The sequence below is a fragment of the Lissotriton helveticus genome, chromosome 5_1 (genome assembly GCF_964261635.1).
Source record: "Lissotriton helveticus chromosome 5_1, aLisHel1.1, whole genome shotgun sequence".
NCBI classification, from domain to species: Eukaryota; Metazoa; Chordata; class Amphibia; order Caudata; family Salamandridae; genus Lissotriton; species Lissotriton helveticus.
In genome coordinates this window covers 1,549,262,457-1,549,281,182 of record NC_136065.1, presented here as the reverse complement: position 1 = coordinate 1,549,281,182, position 18,726 = coordinate 1,549,262,457, and the positions used below count along the sequence as shown (strand labels likewise).

Genomic DNA, 18,726 nt, shown 5'->3' with positions numbered 1-18,726 from the left:
AGAGAACCATAGCGGGTTCCCAGTGAAAGTGTGCAGAACATTACCAGTTTGACAACGGGATGGCCCGCTGTCTCACAATTTTGCCCCCCTTCTTGACGCCACTGAGCCAGGTCGGGAAGTTCGGGGGGCTGTGCGGACCCCTCTGGGGTTGGTTCCGGGTGGTCGGTATGGATGGAGTCGTCTTCGGGAGCGATCGGGGGAGGAGGTGCTGACCATTCGGGTTCTTCCGGTCTAGGGATGGTGCGGGTGGCCATGGACCGGGTGGTCACGCACGCCCAGTCCGGGAGGCCCAACATCCCCAGATGCTCTCTTCTTTCAACAGCTGCCCACGGGGAGCTCTCGAGATCGTTCCCCAGGAGGCAGTCCACGGGGGCATCGTCGCGGACAGTTACTTTTAGCATGCCGGACACTCCTCCCCATTCGAAGGGGACGCAGGCCATCCGACACAGGCTCTCCGAATTGTCTGCCGATCGGACGGGGCAAAGAACGTTTGGCAGGATTTGTTCTGGGGTCACCAGGTGACAGCGGACGGCCGTCACACTGGCCCCGGTGTCACGCAGGGCTTCGGCCTTGCGCCCATTGATGCTCACCCATTGGCTGTACTTCCGAGTGTTGGCTGGCAGGGGAGTCCGCGGGACCATGTCTCTTCCCCCTAGGCAGGCCAGGGTCATGGCGGCAGGTTCCCACTCGAACTGTTCCGACTCGTATGCTTCAGTGTCTTCGGAGACTTGTTCTTCTCCTAGGACGGCGGCCGCCACCTGGCGGGGCCCGGGAGCCGGGTTCTTCGGGCAGGTCGGGTCACTGGCGTAGTGGCCGACTCGCTGGCATCGGTGACACGCAACGTTGGCTCGGAACCCCGGTCGCATCGGGGGGTTTCCCCGGCCGGCTGGGGGCGGGGTGGTGTTAGCGGGAGTGACCGGGACAGCGTCTCTGCCCCGGCCCGGTCCTCCTCCTCCTCCTCCTCGGGGACGATGATAACCTTGGTTGGATCTGTTCTGCTCATTCGGCCCACTCCGGGCCACTCGGGTGCTCTCCCACCGGTCCGCCTCGGTGGCGAGCTGCCGTGGTTCAGTCAATTTACTGTCGAGGAGGTGCTGCCTGAGCTCGACGAAACAGTTGTTGGAGAGGTGCTCCCACACAATGAGATTGAAGAGTTGTTCGTAGGTGGTTACGTTGTTACCCTTGATCCACCCCTCGAAGGCTCGGCTGAAATAGTTTACGTACTCCAACCAAGTTGTACCTGGGATCCGGGTGCAGTTGCGGAACCTCTGGCGGTACATTTCGGGCGTAAGCCCATATCGGCTGAGGAGGGCGGCCTTCATGTGGTCATAGGACGTCATTTGATGATCCGAGAGCTGCAGCAGGGCATCACGGCCCTCATTGACGAATCTTCCCCATAGCCCAGCTCCCCAGTCACTTCGAGCGATCCGGTGGGCCGTCATGGCGATCTCGTAGGCCTTGAACCACTGCTGTATGTCGTCGTTCCGGTGGTATTCTCGGACCACATCCTTGGGGATGTGGACCTTCTGTTCGGTAGTACCCGGGGAGCGCGGTGGCTCGGGCACCCCTAGGTTTGTGTTCAGTTTGCGTATTTCTATCTCGGCTAGTTTGCACTCGTGTTCGTATGCCAGTCTTTTTTCTTCGAGATCCCTCTGTCTCTGTTTTTCCTCTCGCTCTTCTCTGAGCCGTAAGTGTTCTAAGTTTATTTTCTCTTCCGCCAGCTTCAATTCTCTGTCTAATTTGAGCCGTGCCAAGTCTAGCTCGTGTAGTCTATTTTTTTCCCGCTCCTGGATCTCTTCTCGGGAGGGACCTGTTCTCCGTTCTTCCGTCAGGGTGGTGTTGACTTCCGGGGCTTCGAGGTCCCGGGGTATGGCGGTATTCGTCTCTGTCCAGGCCTCTAGGGCGTTTTTGAAGTCTTCTTTTGTGCTTAGCCCGGTGGTAGCAATGCCTAAGTCCATGCAAAATTGTTTTAGCTCTCGGTGGCTGTATTCCTCCAGTTTTTCCATCTGGAACTTCTCTGCCGATCCGCTCTCTTTGGTCGTCATTGTGGTTTAGTCGTAGGGTGAGTTACTATCTGTACGGTACGCGTTGGTTCGGATCACGCCGCTGGCCACCAATGTTAGACGGCGACCTGGAGGGTCGGCCGAGCACGAGGGGAGAGGCCTCCGGGAGGGCCGTCCCCAGCGATCGTACAGACAAGTAACTTCCCCCCCCCCACAGATGGACACCACACGAAGATCAGATTAACACCGTTTATAGGCAGTTCTTGAAGTAAGGTAGTACGATACAATGAGATCAGGACACGATGATCCTCTCAATTCTAGTCTCTATTAGGGAAGGGGGTAGCGGGACAGTCTTGGTACCCGTGGGTACGGCGGTGGAACGGTGGTAGCTCACAATCCTCGAGCTCGGTGTTCGGACGGGTCAGACCGCGGCAGCGCCAGCAGGTCCCGAAGAGGTCGTAGGTGGCAACGGGCCGCGGCAGCGCCAGCAGGTCCCAACGAGGATGAAGGTTACCACGGGCCGCGGCAGCGCCAGCAGGTCCCACGAGGATGAAGGGTTACAACGGGCCGCGGCAGCGCCAGCAGGTCCCACGAGGATGAAGGTTACAACGGGCCGCGGCAGCGCCAGCAGGTCCCACGAGGATGAAGGGTTACAACGGGCCGCGGCAGCGCCAGCAGGTCCCACGAGGATGAAGGTTGCAGAAGGCCGCGGCAGCGCCAGCAGGCAGGACAATAGTTCACAAGGCAGGGCTGCGGCAGCGCCGGCAGTCCGTCAAGGATGAGTTTGTCGCGGTGTCTCTCGACTCCAGGATACAACTGCCTTCCTGTTCTGGGGCTGCCTCAGTTATAGGTCTGGCACTCTTTGATGTCCGGACCCTCGCTCTTGGAGGTCGGGAGGTCCGGGATGAGGGAGTCCAGACACCCAGCAGGGGGGTGGAGCCAGCACCCGAGGAGGCTGGGGGTGATCGGCACCTGGCGGGAGAGAGCCATCGACACTTCTTACTCCCATTGACCTGCCAAGTGGTCCGTTCACCTCCTGGGTGGATGGTGGTGCCGGGATGTCGGGACCTGGCCAGGCCCGGGGTTGGGGTCGAGCTGAGGCCACGCGGCCTCGTGGCGCAGTGTCTAAGATGGCGGCTGGTCCGGGCAAGGGTGCTGACGGTGGCCCAGGCCAGGGACACAGGGATTCCCAGGAGCAGACGTCCCATGGGAGACGGGTTGGGAGTTGCTTCTGCGGGTAGTACCTGGAAGGCCGGTACCAGGGCCCTGTCATGCGGGGAGGGAGCGAGCCCTTCATGGGGCCTGTCCAACACTCATTAACTTATGTAACCTCTTACTGTACAAGGCGGCGCTGTTGCTTTACTAAGCCACGGCGTCCATTATTGTTTTGCGAGTTTTTTGTTCTCATGCCACATTCACTTAGGTAATCTCTTACAGTACACGGCGGCGCTTTCGGTTTTCTAAGCCACGGTGTCCATGATTGTTATGCGAGTTTCTAGTTTTTCATGCAGCTTTCACTTTAGGAAACTGCGGCGCTGCGTTCTCCCATATGGGAGTTGGGCTTTTGTTTTACTAAGCCCCGGCGTCCATTATTGTTATGCGAGTTACTAGGTTGTCATGCCGCATTCACTTTATCAAACTGCGGCGCTGCGTTCTCCCATATGGGAGCTGGCGCTTTTGCTTTACTAAGCTGCGGCGTCCATTATTGTTATGCGCGTTTCTAGGTTCTCATGCAGCATTCACTTTAGCAAACTGCGGCGTTGCGTTCTCGCATAGGAGTTTTTTGAGCGCTTTTGTATTAACAAACCATAGTGTCTCCATGGCGTATTTAGTTTTACGAACCTCTGCATTTCATTTTTGGATATGTTTCATTTTAGATTTACATGTCGCTTTCACTTTGACAAATCTTGGAATTGTATTCTTTGATGTGTGCCTTCTTCGTTTTTTGTGGCACTTGCATTTTACCGCATCTCGCCGAATAGCTTTTAGTAGCCGGTTGTTAGATCTCATGCCACTTTTACTGTACCAAGCTGTGGCGCTTCGGTTTGGGTTTGTGGCTTCTAAATCTTTAGAGCAACACCAGGCATTTTAGCAAGTCTACTCATGCTACGGTCCTGGTTGGTGTTCTACTGTGTGTATAAACAGCACATGACTATAACACACTCAAAAGGCATATACTACACTTTACACTACTATGCTACAAACAAATTACTACTTCTTACACCTCTACACAGTACTACAGCTGCTTTTCTAATACAACTATCATACCACATTAGTACAATCGTGGTAATGCTACAGATGCTTTTCTCATTACGTCAACTATTAAGTCCAAATACGCAAACACTGCACACTACTGCACCCTACTCCTCTTGCCACCACCACTACCTCTTACATTACAGTTCAAAATACACATACTTAGTCCACTACAATACCTGCAGCTATTTATTGTTTCATAAATTCTCTACACTGCAAACAAAACCACATAGCCAATATTATATTTACAATGCCAATAACTAACTATAACAAATGAGAGACCTGTTGCATTGCAAATGCTGGTTGTTAAAGGGGGCCAGTTTTGCACCAGTGCTGCAATATCGGCCCCCTGTACCAAAAGCAGCTGCAGTGTTTTCCATGTGCACCCCCCCCCCCCCCCCTCCTCCTCTTCCAGCACCCTTCCCAAGGCCGGTCCGACTCAATTGCCAAGGACGGTTTGCGTTTCCAGTCCTGCCCTGTTCAGGGATCGAGGGTGGAAGAAATAAATATTGGCTCATCCTGTAACAAACTTCCAGTAGTTTGATTAGGGTTGCCCCCTCATTATATTGATGTCCCAAACATTACAAAAATAAGCAGTCACCTAAAGCCTATTTTTAAACACTTATCTGTGCATACATGGAACAGCAAAACAAAATAAAAAGGATTTTTAATTGTGCTCAGTGGCTTCCTGAATGATCCATGAGTGATAATAAAAGTGAACAAAGACAAAAAAGTCACATTACAAATGTGTATATATGATTTTATTTATAACCCTATTTAGTGTCAAGACGAGGCCTTTGCAGGCTCTTTAAACAAAAAATGGCTGGTATTTTTCTTTTGGCAACCCTATTTTATATTTTTTATGAAATGCATCTCACACTACGGCAGTAAATGTAAAATACAAATGTAAGGAATAGGCAGAGTGGGGGCCCAGGGGGTACTGGAACCAGAAAAAAATAACTAAGCCTCGGTGACCAGTTAACAAAAGGTATGTAAATATGCAAATGGTCTTTAAAGACCTGTGAAAAGCTCTGGCGTGCCGGAGGTAAGACTCCAGACACTGCCCAGCCAAGCCCACAGCCACTCGAGCTGCAGCAGCCGGGCTGACTCACACTACGGTGGGGGATGAAGCTCTTTCAGCCCTATGGGCATTGCACGCCTGCTATCATGTCAGGTATTTAGGCCTAAAACGCACAAACATTTTTCAAATTATTATTCAGAGTCCCATGTCAGTTCTGCAGCTCTTGTGTTAATTGTGCAGCAATGACGTCTATGAAATTTGGTTTATCTATAAGAGGAAACTACATTGCAATGAAGAGACTTTGGTCAATAAAGGTAGGTGCTGTAACGATTGTAGAACACGACATTGACTGCGGTATTAATATTTAAATTATTCACTTTATCATAGTGTTATGAAATGATGGTCGATTAAAAAAGTGTGTATTGTAACTGTGGATTAAAAAATATGAATTGTAATCCTAAAATCTCTTGGGGACCCATCTGCTTTCACCCATTTCCCCCTTTACTTTACCTTGTGCACATAACTACAATGTTATCCTGTACATATACTTTATGTGACACGGAAATCCTTGCTTTAACATAATCGATGCTCTACTTAATCTGGATTAGCGACATCTCGTACAGCTGTATTGTATCAAATTGATTCACTCAAAATATACCTAAAAGCACAAACTCTGTTGTATTTAACATACTCGAGTTGTCTGGGCTTAATGAGTTGCCTGCTTACTACGGAAGGACACCTGATAGCCTATGGCTGATGGTAACTTGACAGCAGAAAAAGAGCTGGAAAAGGGATCACTAAAGCAAGCCTGCTTCTTCCCCTGATAAAGGGTCCCATGAAATCACATTTTTATTGTTTGCAACTATCAAAAAATGCACTTCATCTTCCCTATCAACAGCACCTTTGTATGTTTTGAAATGAAAACGTTTTGACAAGAGCTTAAATTCTTGTGATAAGTTCAAAAACCCCACACCCTCAATCAATTGGCAGGATGGAGCGACACCGGACTGTGAATGGGAGCTTTATTTCATAGGAGCCTAGATACAAATACAATTTTTATTTTACAGCTGAATCGTGGAGACATGAAGTTGCGACCAAATAAAAATGCACATAACGTTTTATGAAGAACTAAAAAACAAGGCCTCAAATGACTCCTCTCGAAGGAAAGCAGTCTATACGAGTTATGCAAGTCAGATTCAACTTACTTCTGGGTAGTTCTGCCCAAACGACTCTGCAACAAAATAAAAAATAAAAAACATTTAGTTTTTCATGGATATTATCTGTTCCTAGACTCTAATCATCTGTAAAATAACTTCTGGAGTATTATATTCTGTACAATTTTTCAAACTGCACCCACCAACATCTCTACATAATTCCACAGTTCCCACTGGCATAAAACTGGAACTCGCAACTTCCCCCAGTTTCCTGCGTACCTTCATTATCACTCTGCAACGTCAGTCTTAATGCTGTAAACTGCATATAAGATATATAGAACACTGGCTTTGACAAAACATACAGCCGTAAGAAAATAAATAAATTCAACCCAGCGTTTGTTTCTTGACCGTTTTATCTTTCTTTACATCGGCGAGCCTAACAAACAACTGACCATCCAGGCAGTACTTCTTAGTCCTATCAATACAGAAGTTAAGGGGGTGCCGTGGGTCCAACTAATGCAACCTTCTCCTCCTTAGAGGGATATGGGTGGAATAGAGAAATCAAGGAGCATGGAGGGCTGTCCCATATTGGAAAGGCGACACCTCCTTCAGAAGATAGGATGCACAACTTGCCAGGAAAAAAGGGGTATACGAAAGCTGAACTGACCAGGCTTTCAGTGCTATGATGCGATCAGCAGTCCATTAGGAGACTCGAAGGGGCAACACATCAGGATGGTTAAGACCAAATTAAAGTCCTACTAAGCAAAATGAAGGGAATAGGCAGGTCATGGGTGAAATACTCTAAAAAAATATATCACAATAGGTAAATTGAATAATGAGGGCAGATCAAGGGAACTAAGCAAGGCGTAAAGGAATGATGCTAAACTCTCCAAGCCCAATCTGGGACTACCAGAATGATCTGTGGATGGTCCCGCCTGACTGAACTATGGAGAACATGCCTGTTCTTTAAAACAGCGGTTTCTACACAATTCCTTTTAGCTACAATTAAACATCTCATTAAGAAACAGGTGCCTAGCAGCACTGAATGCCTCGCAGTTCTAGTGTAAGAATCGCTGTAAAATGTGCTAGCGCACACGTCCGTTAAAACACCGAACCATTTAATTTAGCATAGTTTTTAAATTATGACGTGCATTCATGCAGATCTATGCAGTGATACATATAAGCAAACATGGACATCATGTAACATTTGTTCAAATGAAATGTCCAGGCTTATCAATTGTGTGATATTTAATCAAGGAATCTTTGGGTGCTATTCTATAGAGTATTTGCCACCCACAGACGCAACATCTTCTGTTATTTATAATTATAGCTTTCTCTAAACAATGGAATTATAGTTCTCTGTTAAAGTTTCGAGACTGCCTGGTGAAATGCTGCTTTGTAAAATGCTTAATACTTCTTTTCGATAAATTACATTCATAATTGTTTTTATTTGCAATCTGCTACTCTGAGTTGGTAGTACCGATCTAAGTCAAAGAGGCTCTACAGAGAACATTAACTACTATTTGGAAAAGCGTGGATGCTGGCTCACTCATAAACAGCATCTGCATGTCAACAGAGATGAAGTAGTGGCTAAATTTTCACGTTATGAATGACAGTCAGGTGAGCGAATAACACAGGACTCGAGCTATCAAAACAAGAGCATGTTTAACGATATAAAGTTGACACTACAGGGATCCCTTAAAACCCTCACCTAACAGCTCCAGGTTCATATTTCCGCCGTTACTGCCGGGCACGGGTCAGCCCCTTTATTCCGCCCTCCACGGTGTCAAGGCGCAAGAGCAGAGAAATAGAAAAAGGGTCCTGACAAAAAACATACATTGATTACTGGCACTACCGAGGACACCCCAAGAATCAACACAGAAAACGGACATCAACCGAGTAACCATTTTAATGGAAAATGAAGATAGACTAAGGAAGTGAGCTCCTCCCAAGGACTTTCCCGTTTGTTTCTCTTTCAAATGCGCCAGCCCAGGGCAGTGCGGGCTCAGGGCTCTCAATGTATGGCTGCTCCTATGGGCCATAGCTGCAGGAGTCTCAAGCCTGCGAGATATGTAAATGGCTGCAAACATACCCCTATCGTAGCTATCCTAGGGGCGTAATCACGCTGAAAGCAGTTAAAAATTACGCCTTATTTGCATAAAAAATAAACATGTTGGTCTTAACGGTGTTCTGAATGCTTCATAAAGTACACTTCAGCATTTTTATTGCTAGAGGTGAGTATCGGAGCCTGAATGAACCAACCTGAAACAGAAAGCAGAGGGTGGTGTGCGTAAGGGACAGAGAATAGGTGCCTTGGGTTGTACTCCAAGTCAGATCTTTAAAGTGAGGAAGGTTACCAGAGCTGGTAATCCCACTGAAATCTACAGGATGCATTTTGCTTCATTTGAAGGCGAGTCCAAGGAGGGTGATAACCTTCAAATGAGGAATGACATCATTCCCGGTACCACCTTCCTTTCTCAAAGAACTTCATATGTCAAAGTTTCACACCTCCACGATTAAAAGGTTAATCTGACCTCATCTAATTAAAAAAACCTTAGTCATGCACCTTGATCATTTAATGCTCATTAACTGCATTTGCAAATCAGACAGCAACTTCTACACGTGCTCCAGTACTCTGACGACCTGGTGATTCTCGACCACACCAGAGTAGGCCTGCAAAGAGGTTTGAGTGCATTAAACATCGATAACGAGGTAAACGAGTTTATGGCTAATCCCTGTAAAACAAACGCAGTTTTTGGACAATATCTGAAAAAAGTGTGCTTAAAGTGGAGACTGGACAGTAATAACTTAGCAACAAAAAGAGCATACCACTACCTAGGAGCGTGGCTAAAGGAAAGGCAACCTTGCACCAGTAGCCAGGAATATTTTGGGGGGGGGGGGAGGGGCTGGCCCCTGTAATGACAACATCATGAGTAGGTTCCGGCCAGGTTATTTCCCCCACCTCTAGTTTATAACTGGCCACTTGATTTACAACACTTGGGGTTAGATGTAGGTAATTCTATGGCAGGACGGAGGCTCCGAACATGCTTTCTCTATTTCTTTACTGACAGAAACAGCAGCCAATCAGTATACAGTAAAGAAAAAACTACAATACCCATGAGTACTCTTATAGTATAAATAGGGTCACAGAGGTCATAACTTCCTCTTTCTTTGCTGCTGCGCAGCCAGTTAAGTACATTAGATATTATTACTCACTGTTTGCTTGTTTTGCTTAAATGGTGTGTTTGCCCACGCTTTCACGCATGCTTGGTTAATTAGCGGCTTTGTGCGCTTCTTTGCTTTTCTTCGCGCATGCTCGCTTAATTAGCGGCGCGTTCGGTTCTTTGTTCTCCGCGGTCTTCCGCGGCTTGTGTATCCGACTTCGGTCTTGGTTTGGGAGCGCGTGTTTTCGCCTCTCTTCTAGACGCGTGGTGTCGCGTCTTTGTTTACAGTGGGGCAGGAGGATGACAGGGGGTGGAGAGACGCGCGTGTGTCGCGCGTCCCTCCTATCGGCTGGCTGCTGTCGCGCATGCGCGTCAGCGTTTGTTTTGGACTGCCGAAGCGCATTCCTGTGGCGTTTGACATCTCCTCAAGCATTCGAGGAATTTGGAGACTCTGGTTCGCCGTGCCCGCATTTTTGCCTGCCGCTTGAGCCCTGTGACGCCCCAGTTTATCTTCTTAACTGCTGGGGTTGTAAAATTAACGCATAGGCTCTGCCTAGAGTGGTTCCATTGTGTTTTGGTGCAAGTCCTCCCTCCACTTCAATTGTTGGTATCCTGCGTGTCAGGTCTGTTGTCTTGCTTGCATTAGGGGTTCCACTCCCCCAACTTTGGCTTGGCCTTTAACTAATTTGGACTTCGTTCATTTTTTACTCCAAGTTGGGCACTGCTGTTCCATATTAGGAAATGGCTGATTATTATGATGAGGAGGGGTACGACTACTATGATGAGGGGGAACCCTCTGCTTCCATGGATGACTTCATGGGTCAAGCTTTGTTTCAGGCGATTGCGCCTTTGAAGAAACACTTGTCTGACTATGCTGCCCAGCAGGGATGGCTTCCTCCTTCCACTGGACGCAGTGGGAAGTCGCCCAAAAATCCACATCGCTCAGACTTTGTTAAGTTGGCGAAGTCTATGTCTTCAGCGCCGAGAGCTAAGAAGCGCTCTGCTCCTCCTCGTGACTCTCCTTCTTCGTCTACAGATGACGGCTCATTTTCCTCATCCTCTTCTGAACCGGCGAAGCCTCCTCCTTCCAAAAAATCTATAAAGGAGCACTTCGTGGATGCCCCTGCTGTTCCTCAAGTATTGACTTTTGATCCAACGGATATTGTGCATCCGAATTCTTCTTCTTGGTTGCCCTTTCCTGAGGTTGCCGATTATGTTCAGGAGCATATCCGCACCCCTTTTGAGAAGGAGGTGCGAGCACGTTTACTATCTGAGTGCCCTCGTCCTGATCTATCTAACAAGTTGGCCCTCACTCCTGAGGTGGATCCGACTATGATTACTTACATGAAGAAATATGCCAAGGACCCTACTAAGGGTTTGGATCGTTCTTGGCGCTCGTGTCAGGACAAACTTTTGGATCTTTTGGGACCACTCACTAAAATCCTGGATCTTGCCTATCGAGCCAAGGAATCCGGTGCTTTGATTGACCCGGACGAGTTGGTTGGGTGGTCCCAACGCGCCGTTTGCATTCTTGGCAATGCAAATTGCGCTCTTTCCTCAGAACGACGCCGTTCTATCCTCATGAAACTGGACCCCAGGTTGACCGATCTAGCATCCTCTGAATCAGGCCCACAGGCTCAAGGCTTACTTTTCGGGGCTCCCTTCCTCAAGGAATTGACAAAGTTCGTTTCCACCTTCAGTGGGCTGGACAAGGCCCAAGCCAATCTCCGTCGAGCTTTTCGTCCACTTTTTTGAAAAGCCGGACGAAGGGGGCGTTCGTCCGGTCGTGGAGCTGAGCAGGCCTCGCAGCGAGGCATTAAGTCCCAGCGTGGAAACCAGACCTATTCCAGCAACAAATCTTCTTTCTATCCTTCCAAAAAGGGTAGAGGCAATTACGGAAAAGGTGGTTACACCGGTAACCAGGGAGGACGTCCAGATTCCGCCTCAGGTGAGCTTGATTCTCGCTTCAGATGTGGTTTTGGGGGGCAGACTGCAATTTTTCCTCCACAATTGGCAATTGATCTCCAAAGATGCCTGGGTGCTGGAAACGGTGCAGGGATTCAAGATCGAGTTTTACTCTCGCCCTCTCCAGCATCTTCGGCCACGCCCTCTTGTTTTTTCCCTACAAGATCAAGAGGTTATCTCCGCAGAGATCGCCTCTCTTTTGTCAAAAGGGGCCATTGCGCCCACGACTCCTCATCCCAGAGGTTTCGTCAGCAATGTTTTTCTGGTTCAGAAAAAAGGGGGAGGGTCTCGGTTGGTCCTCAATTTAAAGGATTTCAACGGCAGGGTAGTCTACCGCCATTTCAAAATGGAGGGCATTCATCTTTTGCAAGACTTGCTGCAAGAAGGCGACTGGATGGTGCGGCTAGATCTCAAAGACGCTTATCTCTCAGTGCCAATATTTGCCCCTCATCGTCGCTATCTTCAATTTCAATGGATGGGGACCTGGTACGAGTACAAGGTTCTTCCGTTCGGTCTTTCTTCGGCTCCGTGGTGCTTCACGAAGCTTCTCCGTCCTGTGATGGAATCTCTGAGGTCTCACGGGGTTCGTCTGATTGTTTATTTGGACGATGTCCTTCTTTTGGCGCAGTGTCCCATCCTTCTTCGTTCTCATTTGCAATAGTCCGTCGATCTGTTACAATCTTTGGGTTTCCTGGTGAATCCTCAAAAATCCGACTTTATTCCATCTCAGTCGATGGATTTCCTGGGCTTTCGAATAGACTCTGTCTCTTGCCAACTCCTTCTCCCCGGACAGAAAATCAGGGCTATCAAGAAGGATTTGTGTCTCCTTCTTGCCAAACAGACTGTTTCCTTGCTATCGGTGGCCCGCGTTGTGGGTCTCCTATCCTCCTCCATTCAGGCGATTTTTCCGGGTCCTTTGCATTATCGGGCGCTTCAGCGCCTCAAGATCCGGCATCTGCAGAAGAGTCTGCGATATTCAGATCTTGTTCCCCTATCGGAGGATGCTCGCTCAGAGATGTTGTGGTGGCTGGACCACATGGAATCCTGGAACGGCCGGGCGTTGTTCGGGAGAACTCCCAATGTGGTGATCGAGTCCGATGCCAGCCTTTGGGGTTGGGGAGCCCGTTGCGGTTCCGTGTCGACTGGAGGAGCTGTCCTTACATATCAATTGTCTGGAACTTCTAGCGGGTTCCTTTGCTATTCGGTGCCTTTCCCCTCAACAAACGAATTGCTGCATTCTTCTCAGGATGGACAACATTTCGGCAGTTCGTTATGTGAACAAACTGGGGAGGACCAAGTCCAAGATTCTTTCGGAGATTGCGAAGGATTTTTGGCACCTGTGTCTGCAACGCAAGATCACAGTTATTGCAGAATACCTGCCGGGTTCTTGCAATCTGATTGCGGACTGGAACTCTCGTCACCTTCGCGACTTCAGCGATTGGAGGCTTCATCCTCGGGTCTTTCGCCACTTGATTCGCATCTGGGGGACTTGTCAGTTGGACCTGTTCGCGTCTCGTCTGAACGCCCAGCTTCCCCAATTCTTCAGCTGGCGCCCGGATCCGGAAGCCCTGGCGACGGATGCTTTTCTCCAGCCTTGGCCTCCGTCTCTGTGCTATGCATTTCCCCCTTTCATGATGATTCCCCGGGTTCTTGCCCGGGTAAGTCAATTCTCGTCGGAACTCATTCTGATCACCCCTCTTTGGAGGGCACAAGCGTGGTTTCCAGTACTTCTGGAGATGAGTTGCTCGACGCCGTTCCTCCTTCCACATCTGTGGAACCTTTTGTTGGATCCTCTGCACAATCCTCACCCTCTGGTTTTGTCAGATCAACTACGGTTGGTGGCTTGGAGGATTTCGGGGGACGCTGGCAAGTCCCAGGGCTATCGGGAGAATCTTCCCGATTTATCAATGAAGCTTGGGCTCCCAACACACGCAAGCGTTATGCGTCCAGTTGGAAACGCTGGTGTGCTTGGTGCGCACAACGGTCGGTGGATCCCGTTTCTGCGGATATCGCTCTGATTAGTAATTTTCTGGCTTCTTTAGCCTCTTCGGGGCTGGCTTATAGAACTGTGAACAGTTTTCATTCTGCCATTTCGGCAGGTCATGTTCCAATTTATTTATTTAGGTTCTTTTATAGCGCCGGAATTCGATCTCCGAAGAGATATCTCCGCGCTTTGTTCTACCGACATCAGCTCTGAATGAGAAGTCCGATTGACAATGCTGGCAAAACCAATACTGGGCTACTGGCTAGAGAATAAGTGTGTCTTCAGGCATTTCCTAAAGGTAGGCAGACTGGGATTCAGCCTAAGAGTAAGGGGCAAGGAGTTCCAGAGGGTGGGGCCCTTAAATGATAGGGCTCTACCTCCCTGTCTCTCTTTTTTTATCCTAGGGATCTGAAGCAAAGCTTGGTTTTTTGACCGTAGGGTTCGGCCAGGTTGATAGGGTTTGAAGATTTCTGTAAGATATTTGGGCCCAGTTCCAAACAGGCATTTATGGATAGTGCAGCAGATCTTGAATTTCACTCTCTGGCGAATGGGAAGCCAGTGTAACTTGGTTAACAGGGGGCGAGAGGGAGATCTAACAGGGGCATTTAGGATCAGCCTGGCAGCCGTATTCTGAGCTACTTGTAGCCTCCCCAACTGTTCCTCATTGGCAGATATGAGTAACCCATTGCAATAATCTAGTCTGCTGATCACTAAGGTCTGCACCAGAGTTTTTCTATGATGATCAGCTAAGTAGGGAAAAACTCTCCTTAGTAATCCAATCACCCTCATACAGGTTCCTGTAACCTGTATGGCATGGTCTTTAAGTACCAAGGGTTGATCAAGCTTGACACCTAGATTTTTTACATTTTCTTTTGGACAAGGAGCGGTACCGAGTTCAGGGGGCCACCACTCAGGAGACCAAAGAAGTGGGGCATCTCCGAAAAGCATGACCTCCGTCTTACCCACATTACACTGTAGGCAGTTGGAGGTCATCCAACCGGCAATCGCTCTCATCCCTGCAGCAAATGAACTTTTTACTGCTGGTGTCATATTCTGGAAAGGGAATAGGAGCTGGGTGTCATCAGCATAAGATATTGGTGTGAACCCATGTTCTCTCACTATATTCGCTAGGGGGCCCACATACACATTAAACAATGTGGGGCTTAAACAAGAGCCCTGTGGAACCCCCTTTGTGAGCTCCCTAAAGATGGAGTTGTGGGAGCCCAGGCGAACACTTTGCGATCGGTCTGATATAAAGCTTTTTAGCCAGGAAAGGGCTACTCCATCCACTCCCACCCTCTTCAGACGACTGATAAGAATGTCATGAGACACTGTGTCGAAGGCAGCGGACAAATCTAAAAGCACCAGAATCATGGAGCCTCCTCTATCCTGTGTCATCCGGATGGTATTGGTGACGGAGAGGAGAGCTGATTCTGTGCTATGATTTGGCCTGAACCCAGATTGAGAAGGGTCCAGGCCGCCCGCTGCCTTGATGAATTTGGACAGGTGGAAGTTGACATGTCTCTCAGTCATCTTACTCAAGTAGGGTAGTAGAGATATGGGGCGGAGGTTGTTAAGATCAGACCATGATAGCGCGGTGTTTTTTCGAACAGGGTTCACAACTGCCTTTTTCCAGTCGCTAGGGATCTTTCCTTCTTTGAGGGAGAGGTTGATTAGGGATTTGAAGCTCGGGCTAATGAGCTGCCTAATGGAGCTATCATCTTAGCAGGTAGCAGGTCAGTGGGAGAGCCTGATTTAATTCTATTGATTAGAGTGGTTACTTCTGTCAGGCTAATCTCTGGAATCATAGTCATAATAATCTTGTTGTTATCACTTTTGACTAAATCAGAGCAGGGGGGTCTAATAATATCTCTAGTATTAGAGGCCTTAGTGATTTTTTCATAGATTAAATCAATCTTACTCTCAAAAAAGGATGAGACATTATCACATAAGGTTTGACTGAAATCATCTGGGCTTTCACAGGCTAAGGGCTTAACAAATGATTGCAGGATTTTATAAAGTTCCCTGGTAGAGTTCCCAGCCTCTGTTATTTGTAACTCTAATCTATTTCTCCTGGCTATTTTTATATTTTTGAAATAGTTTGACTGTGCCTCCAGATAAAGTGTTTTACTGGTAGGTGTATGAGTTTTTCTCCACTTTTTCTCCAGACTCCTACATTTCTGTTTTTCGGCCCTTAGCTCTTCTGTATACCATGCTTCTTGCTTAGTTTTCGAGCCTTGCTTACATAATTCTAATGGTGCAAGAGAGTCAATAGCTTCCAGAAGTGCTTTATGGAGCTTAGCAGGACCTTGTTCGATATCGTCATCTTCAGAGAGAATGGGTTCTTTCCATACTCTTTGAAATGCTTCTGGAGTGATTTTATGCCATTTACGCTTCCATATTGCTGGAAGGGGTTTTTGGTGTGGCGGACGAGGGCCTAATAAATTGAAAGTTAACAAGTAGTGGTCTGACCAATTGACAATAATGGGAGGGAGACATGTTATTTTACAGCAGTTAGTTAAGATTAAATCAAGTGTATGACCACCCAAATGTGTGGGACCTTTATTCTGAATTTTAAGTCCTAAGCTTGAGAGGTCGCCAAGTAGGGATTTACTATCAGGGAGATGTGGTAGGTCAATGTGGACGTTAAAATCTCCTAGGAGAATGAAGTCTTCATTAGCTCTAAAATAAGGGGCTAATAATTCCATGAGAACAAGGGAAAAATCAGAACATGGACCAGGAGGGCGATATACTAGTGCTCCTTTTCTCTGTGATTTCGAAGAGAGAGAGAATCTAAAGATCATTATTTCCATCTGATCATTGCTCCGTTGATCAAGTATTGAGACCCTTAGACTCTCTTTATGTATTACAGCCACCCCGCCGCCAATTTTAGTTGGACGATCTAGGTGGAGAATCTTATATCCTACAGGGATTCCTAGCATGATTGCGGGAATAGTATGAGGTTTTAGCCAGGTCTCTGTGAGAAAACATAAGTCTGGCTTGTCTGTATTTATAAGGTCCCATAGGTGTTGATGGTGTTTAGGTAGGGATCGTAGGTTCAATAGAAAACATTTGAGACCTAAATACGTGTTGCCAGCAGTTTTGTTAGCAGGAAGTATGCTAGCTCCACGATGTAAGAAAGGTAATTGGCGGAAGTTCCCAGCCGCGGCTGTAGTAAGACTGTCAGATACGATATCCCTTGTTATATATGTGTGGTCAGTTTGAAAACGACAGTTCATACAGGAAAAAGGACCCTCAAAATTAGGCCATGGTTCACGTATACAATTGGTAGTAGTAATCGGGATCAAGCTAAGAAGATGTTCCCTTGAATAAGATCTAGTAATGCTAACCTGGGAGTCTGATGTATCATGAGTTAGTGCCATGTCCCTTGGTCCTGTCCTGGCGCGGACGGGCGCAGACGGGCTTTTCTTCGGCGCTTCTTAGGCGCGCTCGAAGGCGCCCCCCCTGCGCGCAACCGCTGCGCGCTTAGTGGGGAGGCGTGGCTAAATAGCCCTAAGGACGGTGGCAACTAGAGCGCTGACCTCCGCTCTAGCGGAAGTGGAATCTTCGTGTGCCTGGCTCTTACCTGTCCGCCCTCCGCTCTACGGCAATAATTGCCGAGTCGGACCGGGGCGGGCAGGCTACAATATCGAGCCCAGGCAGTGCGGGGGAGAGTGTTAGGAAATATGGTGCAATAAATCAATGTGGATTATTAAATCAATCCCAAAGTGAAAACGATTTTTAAAATCAATCGCCAGTTAAAAGATGCCAAATTTTACAATTATTTCCTAGCTCCTCGCAGCCCTCGCATTCAAGCCAGATAAACAGACTAAGGTCTTACACTACCGTTGAGTGAACAGCGGGTCTGGGAGACACTGCCACCGCCTCCCTACCGCAGCCACTCCATGTTTAGCCCAGTCTAATTAGCCCTGAGGATGGTGGCAACTAGAGTGCTGACCTCCGCTCTAGCGGAAGTGGAATCTTCGTGTGCCTGGCTCTTACCTGTCCGCCCTCCGCTCTACGGCAATAATTGCCGAGTCGGACCGGGGCGGGCAGGCTACAATATCGAGCCCAGGCAGTGCGGGGGAGAGTGTTAGGAAATATGGTGCAATAAATTAATGTGGATTATTAAATCAATCCCAAAGTGAAAACGATTTTTAAAATCAATCGCCAGTTAAAAGATGCCAAATTTTACAATTATTTCCTAGCTCCTCGCAGCCCTCGCATTCAAGCCAGATAAACAGACTAAGGTCTTACACTACCGTCGAGTGAACAGCGGGTCTGGGAGACACTGCCACCGCCTCCCTACCGCAGCCACTCGATGTCTAGCCCAGTCTAAATAGCCCTGAGGACGGTGGCAACTAGAGCGCTGACCTCCGCTCTAGCGGAAGTGGAATCTTCGTGTGCCTGGCTCTTACCTGTCCGCCCTCCGCTCTACGGCAATAATTGCCGAGTCGGACCGGGGCGGGCAGGCTACAATATCGAGCCCAGGCAGTGCGGGGGAGAGTGTTAGGAAATATGGTGCAATAAATCAATGTGGATTATTAAATCAATCCCAAAGTGAAAACGATTTTTAAAATCAATCGCCAGTTAAAAGATGCCAAATTTTACAATTATTTCCTAGCTCCTCGCAGCCCTCGCATTCAAGCCAGATAAACAGACTAAGGTCTTACACTACCGTCGAGTGAACAGCGGGTCTGGGAGACACTGCCACCGCCTCCCTACCGCAGCCACTCGATGTTTAGCCCAGTCTAAATAGCCCTGAGGACGGTGGCAACTAGAGCGCTGACCTCCGCTCTAGCGGAAGTGGAATCTTCGTGTGCCTGGCTCTTACCTGTCCGCCCTCCGCTCTACGGCAATAATTGCCGAGTCGGACCGGGGCGGGCAGGCTACAATATCGAGCCCAGGCAGTGCGGGGGAGAGTGTTAGGAAATATGGTGCAATAAATCAATGTGGATTATTAAATCAATCCCAAAGTGAAAACGATTTTTAAAATCAATCGCCAGTTAAAAGATGCCAAATTTTACAATTATTTCCTAGCTCCTCGCAGCCCTCGCATTCAAGCCAGATAAACAGACTAAGGTCTTACACTACCGTCGAGTGAACAGCGGGTCTGGGAGACACTGCCACCGCCTCCCTACCGCAGCCACTCGATGTTTAGCCCAGTCTAAATAGCCCTGAG

At 48.3% G+C, this 18,726-nt stretch overlaps 1 protein-coding gene across 4 annotated transcripts in view; it reads right to left on the bottom strand.

Moving 5' to 3' along the window:
• Positions 1–8,264, bottom strand: part of RBBP5 (RB binding protein 5, histone lysine methyltransferase complex subunit) — a 256,733-nt gene extending 248,469 nt beyond the window's left edge. For all 4 annotated transcript variants that reach the window (XM_078644629.1, XM_078644631.1, XM_078644628.1 and 1 more), the window contains exons 1-2: positions 8,143–8,264; positions 6,483–6,508 (exon numbers count right to left, since the gene is read on the bottom strand). In XM_078644629.1, the coding sequence (XP_078500755.1) occupies positions 6,483–6,508; positions 8,143–8,161 (45 nt within the window). In that variant the 5' untranslated portion in view covers positions 8,162–8,264. The remainder of the gene's footprint in view (positions 1–6,482; positions 6,509–8,142) is intronic.
• Positions 8,265–18,726: the final 10,462 nt, after the last annotated feature.